The sequence below is a fragment of the Caloenas nicobarica genome, chromosome 3, assembly GCF_036013445.1.
Source record: "Caloenas nicobarica isolate bCalNic1 chromosome 3, bCalNic1.hap1, whole genome shotgun sequence".
NCBI lineage: Eukaryota > Metazoa > Chordata > Aves > Columbiformes > Columbidae > Caloenas > Caloenas nicobarica.
The window spans coordinates 7325813-7343393 of NC_088247.1; the positions used below are offsets into that span (position 1 = coordinate 7325813).

At 41.7% G+C, this 17581-nt stretch overlaps 1 protein-coding gene across 2 annotated transcripts in view; it reads right to left on the reverse strand.

The window, feature by feature from the left end:
- The window catches only part of PTCHD4 (patched domain containing 4), an 84734-nt gene that overhangs the window by 48159 nt on the left and 18994 nt on the right, over nucleotides 1–17581 (reverse strand). For both annotated transcript variants that reach the window (XM_065632459.1, XM_065632458.1), the window contains exon 2: nucleotides 9756–10236. In XM_065632459.1, coding sequence (XP_065488531.1) covers nucleotides 9756–10236 — 481 coding nt within the window. The remainder of the gene's footprint in view (nucleotides 1–9755; nucleotides 10237–17581) is intronic.

Here is a 17581-nt window from a genome sequence, read left to right on the forward strand (position 1 = left end):
GAAACACAGAAAAGTTCACCTGCTAGGGTCTCACTGGGTGTGCCATAATCTACCCTTTGATCTTCTTTATAAAGCAATGTAGGTGCTCCCTCTAGTAGATTATACCTGTGGTTTCTGAATTTATGTAAAGTTTACAAAATGATACAGTACTGATTTGTTTCACAGCTATGCTAGCAAGATATTTTCCTTCATATGCAGGTTATCATCAGTAATGGAATTCATAACACTAGGAAAACTACAGCATCTAAAATTTCTGTAGCAGATCTGCATTTGAATATGGGTTGGGATTTATAGGTTGGGCATGTATATCAGGCTGTAAAAAGATGCTTTTCTTCCTTGGACTTTAAGAGCAGAGTATGAGTAAAAGATTCCCTGCTGTTGAAATACTACAGGAAATTGCAATGAAAACTTGCCAAGACACAGCTACATATTCTCAGGGAATGCAGAGACTGCTGAGCCACATAATGGGACTATTGCATTCACCAGTGAAATACAGTCGTATCTGGGCAAAAACCAGCAGCTGTTCAACAGAGCACCACCTGCACAGCACTTTGAGTCTGGCAGTGGTCACCAACACTGTATCTAACTTGCATGGCAGGGAGAATTTGAAGAAGATAGAAATGCAATTATCCCCCATGAAATTCAGCCAAGATAATGAGGACAGTATACCCACTCTTGCAGAACAAAAATTAAAGGGTATCTACAGTGATCCAAAGTTGCAAAGTCTGAGGTTTTTGTATCATTTATTTGGTGGTACCACTTGCAGCCCTGTGCTGACATCTGTTGCTGGTGAAGTTCTTGCTACCACTTTGAGCATCCAAAATAGCATCCTCATCTTGCAGTCGGACAAGTGTGGATGAAACATGACCTGCTTCACCACATCCAGCAGGACTAACACACGGAAAGCCTCAGCTGTAATATCTGAGTATACCTTTGTCTGAAGGCCAGTAGCATGAAGTTATGCCAATGACATGGAAGATACTTGTTGAACAACATAGGCTTATGCTAACATTTCATAGAATTATAGAAACATAGACTAGTTTAGGTTGGAAGGGACCTTCAAATCTCATCTAGTCCAACCCCCTGCCATGAGCAGGGACATCTTCACCCAGCTCAGGTTGCTCAGAGCCCCGTCCAGCCTGGCCTGGGATGTCTGCAGGAATGGGGCATCCACCGCCTCTCTGGGCAACCTGTGGCAGTATTTTACCACCCTCATTGTAAAAAATTTCTTCCTCATGTCTAGCCTGATTTGTTACTACTCATGGAGCAGTGAGTCTGGAGCCAGTGTAGGTTCAGCATGCTGTGTGTTACTGAAGGCAATTATCTTACCAGAGAGGAGAAGTCGCTTAATGGGAAAGAATTGAAGTGAAAAAAGGAAATGGAAATGGAAGGTTGTCAGGTACTGATAAGGAGAATGGCTGAAACATTGTGGCAAAACCAGTTCATCCAGCTGCAGGAAATGATACATTCAGTATAAGGTGAATTGCGATTTACGTACCAAGGATAAGCTAACGAGCCACAGCCCAGGCCGGCTGGCCCATACAGCAGGTTGTGGATGTGCCGGAGGGCACACAGCTCCACCTTCTGATATGCTCAGCATGGCACAAAGGGAAAAGCTGGGACCCTTTAACATGGCCTGACACTTGTCAATCTTTCGAAATCACCCCTTCCGCCCAGATTTTTCTCTCTTTCACAATAACACCTCCACAAAACACCAAAAGTTACGCAAGCGGGCAACCCAGAGGGCTATGAAGGCCCAGCTTGTGCAAGCACTGGCGGTGCCCACCCACCATCCTGAGGAGCACTCTGCCCACCAGTCTCACCACACAAACTGAACAAGACACCAGAGGATGCCGCACATCGCTGGACCTGAGACTGTGAACTCCATCATACATAAAGCGGAGCCATAAGGGTGGTGAAATCTTTCTCTCTCTTTTCGTTCTTTTCCATACTTCTATCTTTTTGTTTTCCCTTTTATAAGTAACATAGTAATGTAAGATTTACAGCCATGCCTATGCCGCAAACTTTTTATGTTTACCAATTGAACCTACAATAATGTAAATCCTTCTGCCACCGAATCATATACCATTTGGGCCAAGCTGCGAAATAAAAGCCTTTTGTTTGTGGACCTTAAGTACTATGTGTACTGTTTTCCAACCATAGGGGACCCATGAACCTGAGTCACTTCTCCCCCAACTCATACCTGAGGGCGGGACGTGACAAAGGTTGAAACTGAATTATTCAAATCTCAGCTGGCTAGTGGTTGCACAAAGGATGACATACAAATGACATAATATTGAGTGAGATCTTTAGTATTTTCAGTAGACTCTTTAAGCTTTTAATTCTATGCAAAGTTTTTGACATTGCAGATGAGTATAGCAGATAAATATTGATTTAGAAAATTTGGGCAAATATTTTACTGAGTTCTATATTCTGTTCCTAGTTATTCAAGGGGAAATTATCAGACTGAAAGGGGGCACCTATGTGAAAATTTCTTTACAAGTGAAATTTCTTTGTGTCTGTTTTTGAACTGGACTTCTAAGCATGGTCATTAATTTTTATACTGTTTCCTTACTGTTATGTTTTAGTGTTACAATAATATTCAAAATACTGAACATATTTTAGCTAGCTGTGTAAAAATCCAACTATTTTTGAATTTTTGAGCCACAACCATATCTTGCAACAGTGAGTTCCAGGGGTTATTTGCACACAAAATGTATTCCAAGAGAAGGTAAATGCATTTGCTGCCTTTTATTTTTTGCCTAAAAAAACAAAGGCACAAATTTGGATTTCCCTACAGGGAAACGAGGTACATGAGGAGAGCAGACAGCGTGCTTGACAGAGCATGGAATCATTGACTGTAGTCTTCCTCAGTTAGCAGAGCTCACCTTTCCTGCCCAGAAGTAAAGAAAGGACAATGCAAGATAGCATTTTTCCACCACACACCAAAGAGCATAGGATGCAGCCTTCTGAAGCTCAGTCTACCCCACATCTGCTCTTTCCTGAAGATCCACAGTGCTCCAGCAGAGACCAGAAGCCACCACCAATCCTCCCCTGTGGATGGAGTTCACAGAAATGTGTGAACTACAGTGAAAAATCTGAAGAAAAAGGAATTTGGCAGGAAATCATATCCAAGCTGAAGTATGCACAGCCCTACATATAAAATATCCTAAAAGTATTCGTGAATATACAGCTACTGTGAATCATTACACTCCACAGTCAGGGCAGACAGACTCTGAAGTTATAGGCATAAGCTGCAGCAGTGAAAATATTAAGAAATATCTTTATAAATGTATGGCTGTTTAAGCACTGGAACAAGCTGTTGAGGGAGGTTATGGAATCGCTAGCAACGGTGCTATTCAAGGCTGGATTTAACATTGCCCTATTAGGGATGATATACGTGGAGCTAAATCATTTCTGCCATGATGCAGCTCCTTTCCAGTCCAAATGAGCCAAACATAAATGTGATGTGCATTGATACATACTAAGTACAAGGAATGAAACTCCTGCTAAGTTAGATCAACATGCAGAAAAGGTGTATCCAATAAAGAACCTTAAATAACCCAGTCATCGGAATGAGCACTGCCATGAAAGGGTAGAAAAATGAAAGCAAGAGGAGTTCAGAGAAATGCGTGAGGCATCTAAAAAAGAAACATCATTTACTATCTGAATAGAATTTGTGTATTGATTCAGAGTACTAAACAGACATTTTTAAGTGCAAAAGAAAACCATTCCTTTTAGCCTTTGACTTTTTAGCTCAAAACTTACTCTCTCCTCTTATGAAACCACTTTTTTCCAAACAACTGTAGAAATGCTTGCAGCAAATTAGAAGCAGCTTAACTCACAGCTACCAGTCTGTCAGCTGCAGATGGAGAGCTGAGGAAGCTGGTGTAATAATAATAATAATAGTAATAATAATAATAATAATAATAATAATAGACAACTGTATTTGGAGACTTCACTTTGGACAAATGGGTTGAGTTCCCACTAGAGTCAGAAGGAGGATGAGTTTAGCTGAATGTTCTCATGCAACAAACCCAGCCAACATCTTTTGTATTCAGTCTGTCATTATGGAGCATCTGGTATTGATGGTCTGTGCTTGGACAATGGTCCAAAGATAAATGCTTTGACCTGAGCTAAGCCTCAGAATCACTGACCAGCAGACCTGCAGATCCACCTCATGGGGTAGAGCAATTGCCCTATGGGATGATGACATATGAGTTGATAAAAGACCTTCTGCTAAGTCTCTACAGGAAGAGGTAGAATTCAATGTGTAAGGGATTTAAGTCAGTTTATGCGTATACCTGCATATGCATACATGAGTATATATTATCTGAGATCTTATGTATATAATCTTAGGTGTTAAAGTCTAAGCAGTCACCATAGCTTTTTCAGAGATGGATAGGATGTTCCAGAGATTAACACAGCTCATCCCAACTATATACTAAGTGGTGGTCAAATGACTTTGGAGTTGCCTATTTGTTTCCATTGACTACAAAGGAAATTGGAATTGTGTCACTTCATTTAAGGGAGGAACATTTCACACAGCTGAAATTAGGTGCTACAAACCCTGTTGTTAGGACTGAGGCTGGCTGTGCTGTTGCTGTATCCCTTTCTGCCAGGTGTGGGAAGGCCCAAAGGACCCTTGTGGAGATATTCTCCTCTCGCTTGTGTTTCAGGGTATGAGGGACCACCTCAGTTCTGTTGCCTCTCCCTAACCATGACAGCTCCAGGACACAGCTGCAGGGCCACACTGCAGGGTGCAGGTATAGCAGAGTATCCCAAACAGACTTGGGTTTTCTACTCAAAATCCAGGAAAGGCTCTTTGGAGGGAGGGTTGTCCTTTCCTAAGAAAATGAAAAAACAAAACAGAAACAAACAAAAAAAACCCCAAAGAACCCAAAAAACCAAGCAAACCCAAACAAACTAACAACAAAAAAACCCAACCAACCAACAAACCAAACGAAAACAAAACGACAAAAAAACCCCCCTATCCTTCTGCAACTGGGAACAGACTTGGTAGGAAGTATATCAAGTTATGGGGAAATCAACCTTACAAATATGGAGTATGTCTGAACCCATTCATATAAATTATCTATGTTATCTACCTATCCAAATAGGTAATTTTAAACATTTTTATACCTTTCCACTTTTTTTCTCCTGCTGCCACATGTAGCATTTTTGTTTGGTTGTTTTTTTATTGTTATTCCCATTTCCTATTGTAAAATTCAAGAACGGACATTTTATAGCTAAGGACAAGGTATTTCCAAATACTTAATGATCTGCTGTGTGGGTGGGGACATGAACTGCTATAACGTATAAAATGACAGATTCTCTGTACTTCTAAGGCATGGAGTGATGGGGCTTTATGTCAATAGGTCTCTTTGTTCCAAGGGGTCAGTTTCTTCTTCCTCATAAAGATAGGAGATGATCATATAACATGAAATTCATATGGGATTTACTTTACTGCTGCATCAAAAGGACAAAACCAAAGTCAGAGTCACTCCTGAAATATTTCTAAGTTGCGGTTGTAATCAGAAAGTCCATTGTGTGAAGCAAAGGCTAGAAACACTGGAATACTTCATGTACAAGTAAACCAGCAATTGTATGCACTTTAGCATTTTCATTTGTCTTCTGAGGTTTAAAAAATTTTTTTCCTCCTCTGCACTAGGACTTTTTTCTGTAACTTCCCGCAACTCTACCACTAATGGTAATGTTGTGACATTTCAAATTTACTTAAAGGTGATGACCAGCCATTATTTTAACTGCCATCCAAAAGCGGTTAAATGGCTTCTGTTTGAAATGCTAATAACTGCCTGGAGTCTTGTCTGCTTTTTCCTTGCCTCCTCCTTCCATTTCAATAGCTCAGGGGAAGGGATAACTGGGAATTTTAACAGAAAAATTCTGCACTGTAAGTACAGTTTTTGCCATCCACCTTGTGCTCTTACATCAGGCATGGGGTTACTGCTGGAAACAGGTAGCTTATTGCTTCCTAAATTTTTTGTATCACTTTACTACACCTCTACTAACAGTATTGTTATTGGTGGTGGTAGTGATAATAGTGCAATGTGTTTTAGGACATCCATTGAGCCTAGTGTTCTCTAAAGACTCAATGAGAAATAGCTGTTCCCACAATCTTATGGTCTTCATAGTCTGAACTTACAAAGGGCAGGAAATATTTCCTACATCCACTCACTACGAATCCAGCCTTCTAAAAGACACATACACTTCATAATACAAAAAGTATAATTACACTCTAATTACACTGTAGTTATATTTTTAACCTAAGATTTCCATTAATATATATAATGAGGTACTTCATGGACTGCCCAGAATAATTACGATGTAAAATGACATAATGAAAACACCTGCATTTAAAAAATGCAGTCAGATACTCAGCTAAGTTAAATCATTATCTCTCTGATGATATCAGTGTGTTTCCTGTGCATTAAAAAGCAAATCATGGGAGCAATAATATCTCAATTATGTAGTTAACCTTCTGGTTATATTAATTAGTGATGATTAGGCATGGGAAACCATAATTATGTCACGTACATAACATCCCTTTGAAACTGCGTTGTGAATCCAAACACAAAAGGCAGATGTGAATATCTAACCAGGTCCGTTTCCAACATCTAGAACAAATCTGAAGCTCAATGATTTGACTCTCTATCTCTTATCTGAAACACATCCAATGGTGATAGCACTGCTGGTGTCAAACTTGCAGAAGAAACTGCAGTTTGCATTTGTCCCAGAAAAGAAATACAAGGTAGAACTGTCCCATATTCTGATTTCACATGGTGGTTACTAAAACCCAACTTAAAAAAAAGGAGACAAATAAAATATCTCTTTTTTATCTAACTAACTTGACTTTGAAAGGCTGACTTGCAAATCTGGCATTTGTAATTCTGGGAAACCATTGCACAATTGTTCATTTATAATTGCTCAGTTATTATTTGATCTATTGTTTACATTTGCTGTGCTAGCAGCAAGGGATGCTGGTACAACATGGGCCACAGTTACTTATTGCCCCATAGAATTAACAGCCTTGGGGTCTTCAATGGATCTACTCTGATGGTTAAACCAGGTTCAATAGAAAACCTTGCCCTGTGAGGACCGGAGTTCTATGGGGTCCTGGGCACATCATGGACAGAGTGAGGTGTCATTAGGTGACACTGTCATTCAAGTGACTAAAGGCATGTGGCACTTTGCAGGATGCAACCCAGTATTACTTGGGTAAGACAGGCTTCCTGTCTTCTAGTTCATCAAACTGCAAAATTGTTGCTTAATATTTACCAGCAGCAGTTCCCAGGCATTGCAAGCTGTTGTCTAATGATATTTCCAATTCAGTCTGAGATTCCTGAGTGAAGTTTCCGTAGAAGGGTTACTTAAATGTTTTCTTTTTCAATCTGAAGTTCACTCAATATAATGTTATAGAAGCAATCCTTGCAAATATCTCACTTCGAGAGAGGTGGGTTTTGGTTTTGGTTTGGTTTTCGTTTGGTTGGTTGGTTTTGGTTTTTTTGTTTGTTTTGGTTTGGTGTTTTTTTTTTTTTTTTTGCTTTTGCTTTTGGCAGTGGCTGTGACAAGAATGACAGCACAAAACATAACAGAAAGTTATAAACATTACTTTTCTTCAGAGAGCAAACAAACTCCTGGTTTACCAGCATCCTCAATGGGAAACTGAGCCACTCTCAGAAACTCTCACCCTTGTCTCATCCTGGGGCTGCAGCGTATGTATATATTGAGTGCAATGGTACTGTCATTTCAATTGATGCCCCTGATCTATACAAATACTGATGCTGTTGAGCTCAGCTAAAAGGTGAGTTTCACCTACAGGCATTATTTGGTCCTCCTTGGGAGTGACAAATTTGGGACCTGTCAAGCAAAGATGGGTCACCCCTTCTCTACAGCTATCTAAAAAGAGACACCATCAGAGGAATAAAGAAATAAGGGAAGATGGTTTTCATCACTTCAGTGTTTTTTTACCTTTAGTACAAGTTGCTGCACGAGCAAGGCAGTGCCATTTGCCCCCACTCTTTGATACACACCTTCTGGTAACTAACAAAAAGGTTGCCATGAGCCTCGTCTTCCCCACTGTCATCCTTTCCTCCATTCTGCCATGCAGATCTCTTTTTTCTGAGTCCACAAACCTCACTCAGGTTGGGATCCATCCCTGTCACAACCTGGCACGTTCTCTGCTCCTCCTGTTGGCCTCTTCCCCCTCTCAGCACTTTCTTTCCAGCAAACCCACTTACACTGCAGAGCCGTGCACGGTGTCTGAAGAGTTGGCACAGGGCAGCTCATGCCAGGGGCCATTGTCACGATTTAACAGTGCAGATGATTGAATTAGAGGCTTTGGCATAGTTTTGTTTACCAGTATTAATGAGGCTGAACCAATCATGCAGTTCCTTGGGGTCTTTTGCCTCACGTCTCCCTTTCCTTTCTGGAATCTCGACCATCCACTCCATCCCTCTCCTCCCCACCTCAGCCAGCTGCTCTAGAGATGCTGGGTGCAGGACTGATGAGGCCACGGCTCAGTCCCCTTGGTCAGTGACACGGATGCATTAACAGGAGAGAAACAAAATAGAGGGATGCATACATCTACAGGGCTTTTCTTGAGGGGAAGAGCAAGGAAATGTAGTTTTTTGGGGGTTGAAGATTTTCAGAAAAAAAAAAAGATCCTTCTCCAAACCTCAACTCTAGCTTGTGGCTTTGCATATCTAGTTCTCTCTCACCATAGCACAGGACCTGGGCTTGAGTACCAGAAGCATGAATGGAATTTAAGAAATTCACTGTAAAGATACAGAGTTCTGTCCACAGGTAAGGCTTCCTGCCATCAAAAAGCCAGCACAAATGTTTTTGCATTGACACTACTGAGATTTTGCATAAAGTAATTGCTGGGACTGAAACTCATGGTACAACGAATCTCTGACAAACTTGGATGTAATAGAACCGAACAACGCTGCCTCAGCAAGCCATTGTGGGCACGTTTCCCTCTCCCTTTCCAACATACCTTCCCAGCAAACTCATTAACCATTCAGATGCACTAAAATGCCTGGAACAGAAATGAGAACAGAGGGAATGAAAACAATTCTTCTGCAAAAAGAGCTGAGTTTTATATCTTTTCTTTGTCGGCACCTTCACCCCAAAGGAAATCTCTGCAGCTGATCTGGGACTTCACAAACCAAGGGATTATGCGCTACAGATACTGACAGGGCCCTTTGCTTACAGCCTGGCAAACACCACAACAGTAATCTCCCCTCTGAGATAAAGTCCATCAATCTTATTGTTACACCAAGCCATTCCTCTTTGCCTCTCAGACAAAGCTGGAAGAGCAGCTCTCCTCAGGAAGGATTCTAAAATCTTTTCTTCCTCAGAGCCCTCCTGCTTTAACTTATTCTTTCGACTGGCCTCCCATCAAAGTCAGGTCAACACATATTCATTTTCTGTGCTGAGCTGACTAGTTTTCAATAACAATTTCTCCTTCGTTTTGTAACAGAGATCAATAAAATTGCTCCTTTCTCATATTGGCTGAGATTCCAGCAACGTCATTTGCTCTTTATTGTTGCTACTGCTTTGTTTTGTTTCCCTTTTTTTTTTTTTTTTTTTGGCAAGGCACAGATCAATTTAACAAGATAAAAACAACTTGGACTTTCACTCAAGGCAAAATCTGCACTTTATAACCCAAGATGTAATTTACAATCCTGTCATTAATCTCTGTTAATCCTATTATTATGAAGATAAATAATTACCCATAGCGAAGAAAGGGATTCCCAACAAAGTAGAATTATATTTTCCATCAGTAATGAAAAATATCCCTGCCGCAGTGACACTGGAAATACAGATAGTGAGTACTCCCAAGAGTCCCAGGAAAGGTTTGCTACGCAGGCAGTCCTTCATGGAGCTCGAGAGGGTAGCAGTCAGGAGAATCAGCATGAGGCTCACCAAAATCTTGCCCCTGGCCAAGAGACTGGTCTGGTGGAAGTCCTTCCAGAGGCTAAAGGATGCTAGTGAGTAGAGCTGCAGATCTTGGTGATCCAGCTGCATCTTGTGCATCAGTTTACAGAATTCACTCTCCCACTTCTCCCCAATGAGGTCCTGGGTGACAGAGCCATACGTTTGGAGGTAGTAAGTGATTTGGATGGCTCTGGCTGATTTGACTCTCTGGTCCTTGCTGTTTGGCACTTCCATGACCCCTCCGAGCTGGTGGCCAATAAAACTGCTCCTTCCATCCTGGGAGGGAAAGTAAAAAAGATGAGCATGTGGTTATCCTGTGTAAGATGTGATCACAGTGATACTGTACGACTCCACCTTCCTTCCACAGACACTCCAAGACCTCAACTCAAAGGCCACTGCAGTCAACAGGAGTCGTGCCATTCACTTCAGTGGGCTTTGGGACCCATCCCTTTTCCTTGCCACAACTCTGTTCCTTAGTCATTATAGAATCATTTTCAGTTCTGTGCTGCAGTTCAGGGACTGCCCAGATACTCATTGTGGTCACAGATGTTCAAGAACTAAAATGAAGCATGCAAGCTCCTCACCCTACAGGAGAGGGTCACTTCCCCACGCTTTAACTGTGACAGACAACAACAGATCTCCAGTTACTGAATTATAAAATATTTGAGATGAAGAATCAATTTCTGGAAGATTTGTGGTTTCCTAACACTTTGGAAATGCTTTTAAAAAGTTGGAAATATGCAGTCTGGTTCCTCAGTATACAGATGTAAATGCAGATGGATCTACAAAGTTTAACAGTTACTCTGGCTCTAGAAAAGTATAATTAAAATCAGACTGTTTGGATTGTTTATTTGAGATTTCATGGGTTTGTATCAGTGGCACAGCAAGAGAATCAACCTTACACCTCAATTTAGCCAGTTTTGGTTTTTTTTAATATATATTTCAAGAATAAAAACCATACTCTGGTCTCACTCATTTCAGTGTATACTAGGACATAAAAAACTCCATGACAATCAGTAAAGGACACATTAGGTGCACTCAGGATCAGCCCCTGTCTATTTACAAGATTTTTTTTTGTTTTCTGTAGAAGTACTTGGTCCCGTTTAGATGTGGTGGGTTGGTTTTGTCGTGGTTTTTTTGGTTGGTTGGTTGGTTGGTTTGTTTGGCTTTTTTTGTTTTGTTTTGGTTTTTGTTTTTATTTTGGTTTTTCATTTTTGGTTTGGTTTGGTTTGATTTGGTTTTTTATAAGACAGGTTTATTAAGAAAGGTCCTGTAAGGAAGGTCCTTGCTTTTAAGCCACTGGTTATTCTAGTTCTCTAGAATAACTGCAATGTGCCCCTTTCAAGACAGGGGAAGCCTGAGTGGATTTAGAAGATCAAACCCAGTTGCAAACTGAGGAAGAAGACTCAGTAGATTGAATAAAAATGTCCTAGAATAAGTAATCTCTTTGATCAAAAAACTCTAAACCCAGGGATTAAATGTCTGTTGCGCACCACAGAATGTTTCAATTTTTTTTCCCTGTAAATTAGATTGTAAGTTTTCAGATATCTTTCCTCTTGTATTTAATAAAATCATAAAATTCTCAAGCCAGTTAATATAGAAAACATCTTGCAGCAGCGAGTTCACATGAGATAATGCTCTTTGCCTAGATGTGCTATGGAATGAGCTGACTGACAGCTTGAATTTGGGCAATGTTCTGCCCTACACACACACATGGAAGCAGTCATCTGCAAAAGACCAGAAGCATTTGGGGGAGACATTTTTAACATCTTTAACATCTGACATGAACCATTTCTAGAAACACCTGTGCTGCACACGAGCCGTCATCTGAAATTACCAGACCTGTTTGCCTTAATAATTCCCGTCCTAAGGAAAAATCAACGGAGCAAGGTACCCAGCTTTATGAAACATAAATGTCTTTCAGCATGTCTACGCATAGAGCACATAAATATCAGAAATTGAGAGACAGTGCTGAAAATGTTTTATATACTCCTCTTGCCTTGTCTCTGGTATGCAATGGAGGAAATCCTCCCACTGGGAAATTTCTGCCTATGCCTGCTTTCATGGCAGGAGCTCACGCCGTTTTCAACATTTGCCTGCCACAGCCCAGGGAATGTGATAAAGTGCTTTTCAGAAGTTCATTTTTCCCTATTCCCAGTTGTTATTTCCCATTGAAATAATGGCTTCTGGCAACATATTCTGGCACAAACTACACAAAAGGTGATTTGCAGTTTAATGCAAGCTTCTCAAATCACCTGAAGCCTCATTGCAAATGTCATATAAGCAGAGACAGCTAGCACTGAGGGGCAGCTGGTGCAGTTTCGGCTCCAAAAAAGTCCTCGTGTCTAGCATTTCATGTTAGAATCCTACTTTGATTCATTATTTCTATTCTTTTTTTCCTAAGGAGGCATCATACCCAACACTCACACACACACAAAAGGTAAGTTTCTAGTCTGATAATTAAGGTTTGAGCAATGCAGTCCCTGCTCACATTGGAAGCAACTTTGCGGTTAAAAATTCCTTTTGGCACTGCTTTGAAATTTTAGGGAGAAATGTCATATTTCCTTCATATATATGTGGTGTTGACATTCAAAGGTTTTCAGCCACTGCAGGATACTTTAGCAGCACAGCTCCAAACTCAGACAATGGACTGTAATTCAGGATTCATTGATTCACTGTGCTGCAAGGTTATGGGAGACTTTGCGATGACCATCTGCCTTCCTCTGCAAAAGGTGCACTGAACAACGGCAACATTTCAAAAGAGGCAACAGAGCAGGCGCAAATAAATCATGTTCTGCCATATCTCCCATGAAACAGAAGATAACGGCTATTTGTTACACTGATGTACAATAGAGCATCCAGCTCATATGTCAGCAAAATAAAGAGTGAGCTTTCAGATGGAATCGAGGAAATCACAGATGCTGAATTGCTTTGAGGTCATTTTGTCCATCTCCTCCCTTCCAAAGGCAGATTGCTTCCTATTTACGCAAGGGTTTTGCCTTTGCTGCTTTTATAGTATGCAAACATGAACCTGCCACCAGGGCATTTGGGAAAATGAGGCCCTTTTCTAATACAGCTCACATGCTGGCTTGGCCAAATGTTCCAAGTGAGATAAAGGTTGTGTTGTGCTAAGCAAAGCTCACAGCCATGGTGACAATCTCAGCAAGTAAGACAGAAGAAAGATGAGGAAAAATACTGCCTTTCATCCAATTTTACAGGTGGAGACTGAAGTGTGGGAAAATGAAGACCCAGTGCTGCCAAATATGACTTCCAAGCATTTCCCAGAGGCCTCCAAACCAGGGGCCTAACTACCTCCTGATGTCTCATGGGCACTTGAGGGGAGTTATTCACCATCTCAAGTTCTCTGTTGTCCTACAGGACCATCTTGGTGAAAGAAGGAGACATGAATGGCTCAGCTCCCGGGCTAAGCCTAAGGTTTGGGAAACAAAAGGAAGACACAGTGCCTTGTAGAAATGAGGCCTGAAGACCAGGCAGGTTTTGAACCAGATTCCTCATTCTGCGTAGTTCTTCAATTAAAAAAAACCCACTTTCTGCTGTTTATTAGCGTGTCCTTCTTGGTATATGCCTACATGATGCCATTTTTATTTACATAACAATAGTTGCATGTTTCAGACTACAGATCCCTTGCACATTTTACCTGCATATGTTGCTTTTCTTTGATCCTACATGCAGAAAAGCAAATTCAAAAATAGAATAATAATACTTATTGGTTATACACCATTTTACACCTGTGTGTTTCCTGGAGGTTCTACAACACAAGATGGTAACTCTCTTTAGCAAGGTCACTAGCATGGCAGGAATCTAAATTTCAGATTCCCAAGCCGTGTCTATGTGTCTTTCTCTCTCTCTTTTTTTTTTTTTAATATCTAGTGAAAATTTCACAGTGTCTATTCTCTCAGAGGACAAAAAGGGCCATCGTGCATTCTGATGGCAGCTGACTCTCTCCAGACCTGAGCATCTTTAAAAATGGCATGAAATATAGATCACATAGATCACTTGCTGAGGCATGTGATATTTGATCTTAAACAGAGGACAAGAAAAAAATTTTTGCTTTGATGTATATTGTTAAATTGTGCCACCTGCGTTTATTCAGACCTGGCCTTGCACATACCGTTCAACAGTAAAAATCATTAATAGCGAATGGATGGATGCAGAATAAATCCCTACTGTATTTCAGGCTAGCAACTTGTCTGTCAAGGGTGCCTGGACCCTTAATATTCTAAAAAAGATGTGTAAATGGCACGGGGACATTTGGCTTGCTCCAGAGGTGAGTGCAGGACCTCTCAGGTTAAACAAAACCAGCTGTTTCTACTGAGATAAATACCTTTTGCTGGTGCTAACACAGGCACAGACCCTCCCTGCATGCAGCCCAGAGGGATGCTAGCAATACTCCTTTGCTATTAAATTGCCTGGGAACTTTTTGGTTTCCTTAATATTTTCAGTGTGGCTGCTGAAACCCTGACTACCACCCCCAGGATCCCATGTGGTCACTGACTGCTGCCACCCCAGCCCTAAGCAGATCACCTCCTCCTCCCTGCTTTAAATGGCATCAGCCTCCACTGGCTTCCATTTCATGGGAAAAACAGAGACTTTAATGTATTTTTGATTTGGCATGTCTACTGCCTTCACAGCGCCCTGCTCAGTGGAGGCTAAGGCTGCTGAGAGGATTGAAAGTCATTTCAGATCCCTGACAACAAGAAGGGGAGCCCCTGTACCCTACTGCCAAATCACTTTCTTTCAAGTACATTCGCAGAACCTTTGCCAGCAAATTTATCTCTATTTTTATTATTCTTTAACTGCTACCTCTTATTAACTGGAGTGATGGATAATCATCAAGCTACATTCTAGAAAAGTCAGGATAAAGTGTGCAATCCTGGTTAAACTCTATTTTATCTTAAAAGTTTAAAAATGTTCAACAGAGGGCATCCAGGAATGTCTGCTGAAATATATTGTGTGATAAACATCCTAATGAGATCAATGCAGTTGTTTCTCCTCGTGATAAGGACATTCCTACTCTACCAAACGTAGGTCATAGAAAGTATTAGACTAATCCACAGAAGTTAGAATGAGGTCAGTTGCTTTAGTTCACCTAAAGTTTTCAAGGTAAAATAGCACAAAAATCCTTTTTCTTCAATGTGTTATTTTAGCTTTGATATATTTGGTTGTTTTTACCTCCCTCTAGCTCTCTGTAAAACTTTGGAGGGAGATTTTTTCCTCTACAACTGAACTGATTTCTCTGTCCCTGTCTCTACTATAGTTATCCATGGAGACCTTATACCAGTTGATCCTTATTACACAGCCACCGATTACCAACAGTTCCTGAAGCATCCCTTTCAAACAGTCCCATGTAATGCTGATTTATGTCAAGGCAGCAGTTTTCCTGCCCTCAGAGCTTTGTAGATTCTCTTGCACAGACACCAGACTGCTTGCTGTGCTTGTCCCTGTGCAGCTATTTTGTACAGATGGAGAGAAAGTCCAGGACCAGTGAACTCTGAGGGTATCACATTAGAGGTAAAAATGCACCTCGTCTGGCTGGGAACAGGGACACAGCAATGACCATGCGGTCTGTTCACTCAGTAAAAATAAAACATCTAAAAGTGGCCATGAGAAACTATCCAGGAAATAATCCTTTAGGTCCCCACTGCAAAAGAGAGCAATTCAGTTATTTCCAGCTGTCTGTCAATGCTGAGGTTCAACTCACCAGCTGGTCAAGCAAATTTGTTTTATAGTCACTAGGAAGAGTCAGGCACATCCAAAGGATGATCCTCCCCATCCTAAAGTATAGGTAAAAAACAGACTTTCCCTCTGCAGTTGCCTGACTCTCTCCATTTACAGCAGAGGCACAAGATTACTTAAGGCTTGATCCTCTCTTTCGTCAGGTGAAAAAAAGTCAGGAGACATGAACTCACCCTCAGTGGCAGAAGCAAACACAAAACTAGCTGACCTGTCTTGTCATCCCTGACTCATATTTGCCCCTTCACAGACATGTCCTGCACGTTAACAACCATACAGACCTTGACCTCCTTTCAGGGAAATCAAGGATTGCTGGTGTGATTTTTTGGTGCAGATATGTACCCAGAACACCCCAAACTCAACCAGAACTGTCTGGCACCTCTTTCTAATGAGTTTGGTATCACGCTAAAGCCCAGGCTCTTATTGCTTTGGGTTTCTAGTTTTTGATCAGATAATTTGAAAAGAGACAAGATCAAGAGAAAAGTATTTCAAGAAAATTATATACTCTAGGATCAATGAGAATAAGAGAAGTGTTCCTAACCCAGATCTATTCCTTCCAAGTAAATCAAATTATGGAGGAATTCATAAGGGTGCAATAGCAGAGTGCGATTGCAATTGGAGACCTCTCATGTGTGGAGGAACATCTGGTGCTGGACACACTGTATTTCTGAATGGTCCTCCCCACTTTGCCACTTCAGTATCACCCCACCAGGTTTTCAGCTGTCTAAAGAGGGGAGGGCCAGAGAGGGAAAGCAAAAAAAGGCTGCTCCTCCACCTTTGCTTCCCCTGCACATCCCTCAGGAATAAAAATACAAGATAAACCCTTGCAGACCAGCTCACTCCACACCAAACCTTCCCACCTAGACTATATTTCAGCTTTACACTGGACTGTATTTCACCTTTACATCCTTTTCAAGCCTTCTGTATTCTTTGTTCTGTCTTAAGCTCTTCATTGCTCAGCTGACTGCTTCACTGTCAAGGTCGAATTCCCATTTGGTCCATATCAGATCCCAACCCAGTTCTTCTGGGAAAAGAGAAGTGGATTTACTGCCCAGTTCATTCCCAGCACAGCTTTGTCCTCAGATGTCTTAAACTGCACTCATGCACCCAAGGACACAATGGTATCCTTGAAGCTGCTGAGTAATACTCTGGTATCTGCAATTACACACATCCCCTGTGTGGGGAAGGGTATTGCTAGGTGATCATAGAATAGTTTGGGTTGGAAGGGACCTTCAAAGCTCATCCAGTGCCACCCCTGCCGTGAGCAGGGACATCTGCACCAGCTCAGGTTGCTCAGAGCCCCGTCCAGCCTGGCCTGGGATGTCTCCAGGGATGGGGCATCCACCACCTCTCTGGGCAACCTGGGACAGGCTCTCACCACCCTTAGTGTAAAAAACTTCTTCTTCATGTCCAGCCTGAATCTCCCCTCTTTTAGTTTAAAACCATTACTCTTTGTCCTATTGTAACGGGCCCTGCTAACAAGTCTGTCCCTATCTTTCTTATCGGTCCCGTTTAAGTACTGAAAGGCCACAATAAGGTCTCCCTGGAGCCTTCTCTTCTCCAGGCTGAGCAACCTCAGCTCTCTCAACCTGCTGCTCTATCCCTCTGACCATTTTCGTAGCCCTTCTCTTGATCTGCTCCAACAGGTCCATGTCTTTCCTGTGCTGAGGGCTCCAGAGCTGGACGCAGGACTACAGAGTAGAGGGGCAGCAGATGAATTGGTGGCTGCACCCCAGCCTTGCAAGACGGATCCAAGGGTGAAGGGCACAGATGGCTTTGGGTGCCCAGTGGCCTGGGGACTGGTGAGACTGGTGAGATGGCAGAAGAGGAAGCCCCGCAACGGGTAGCTCAGTAAAACTTGCTGTTG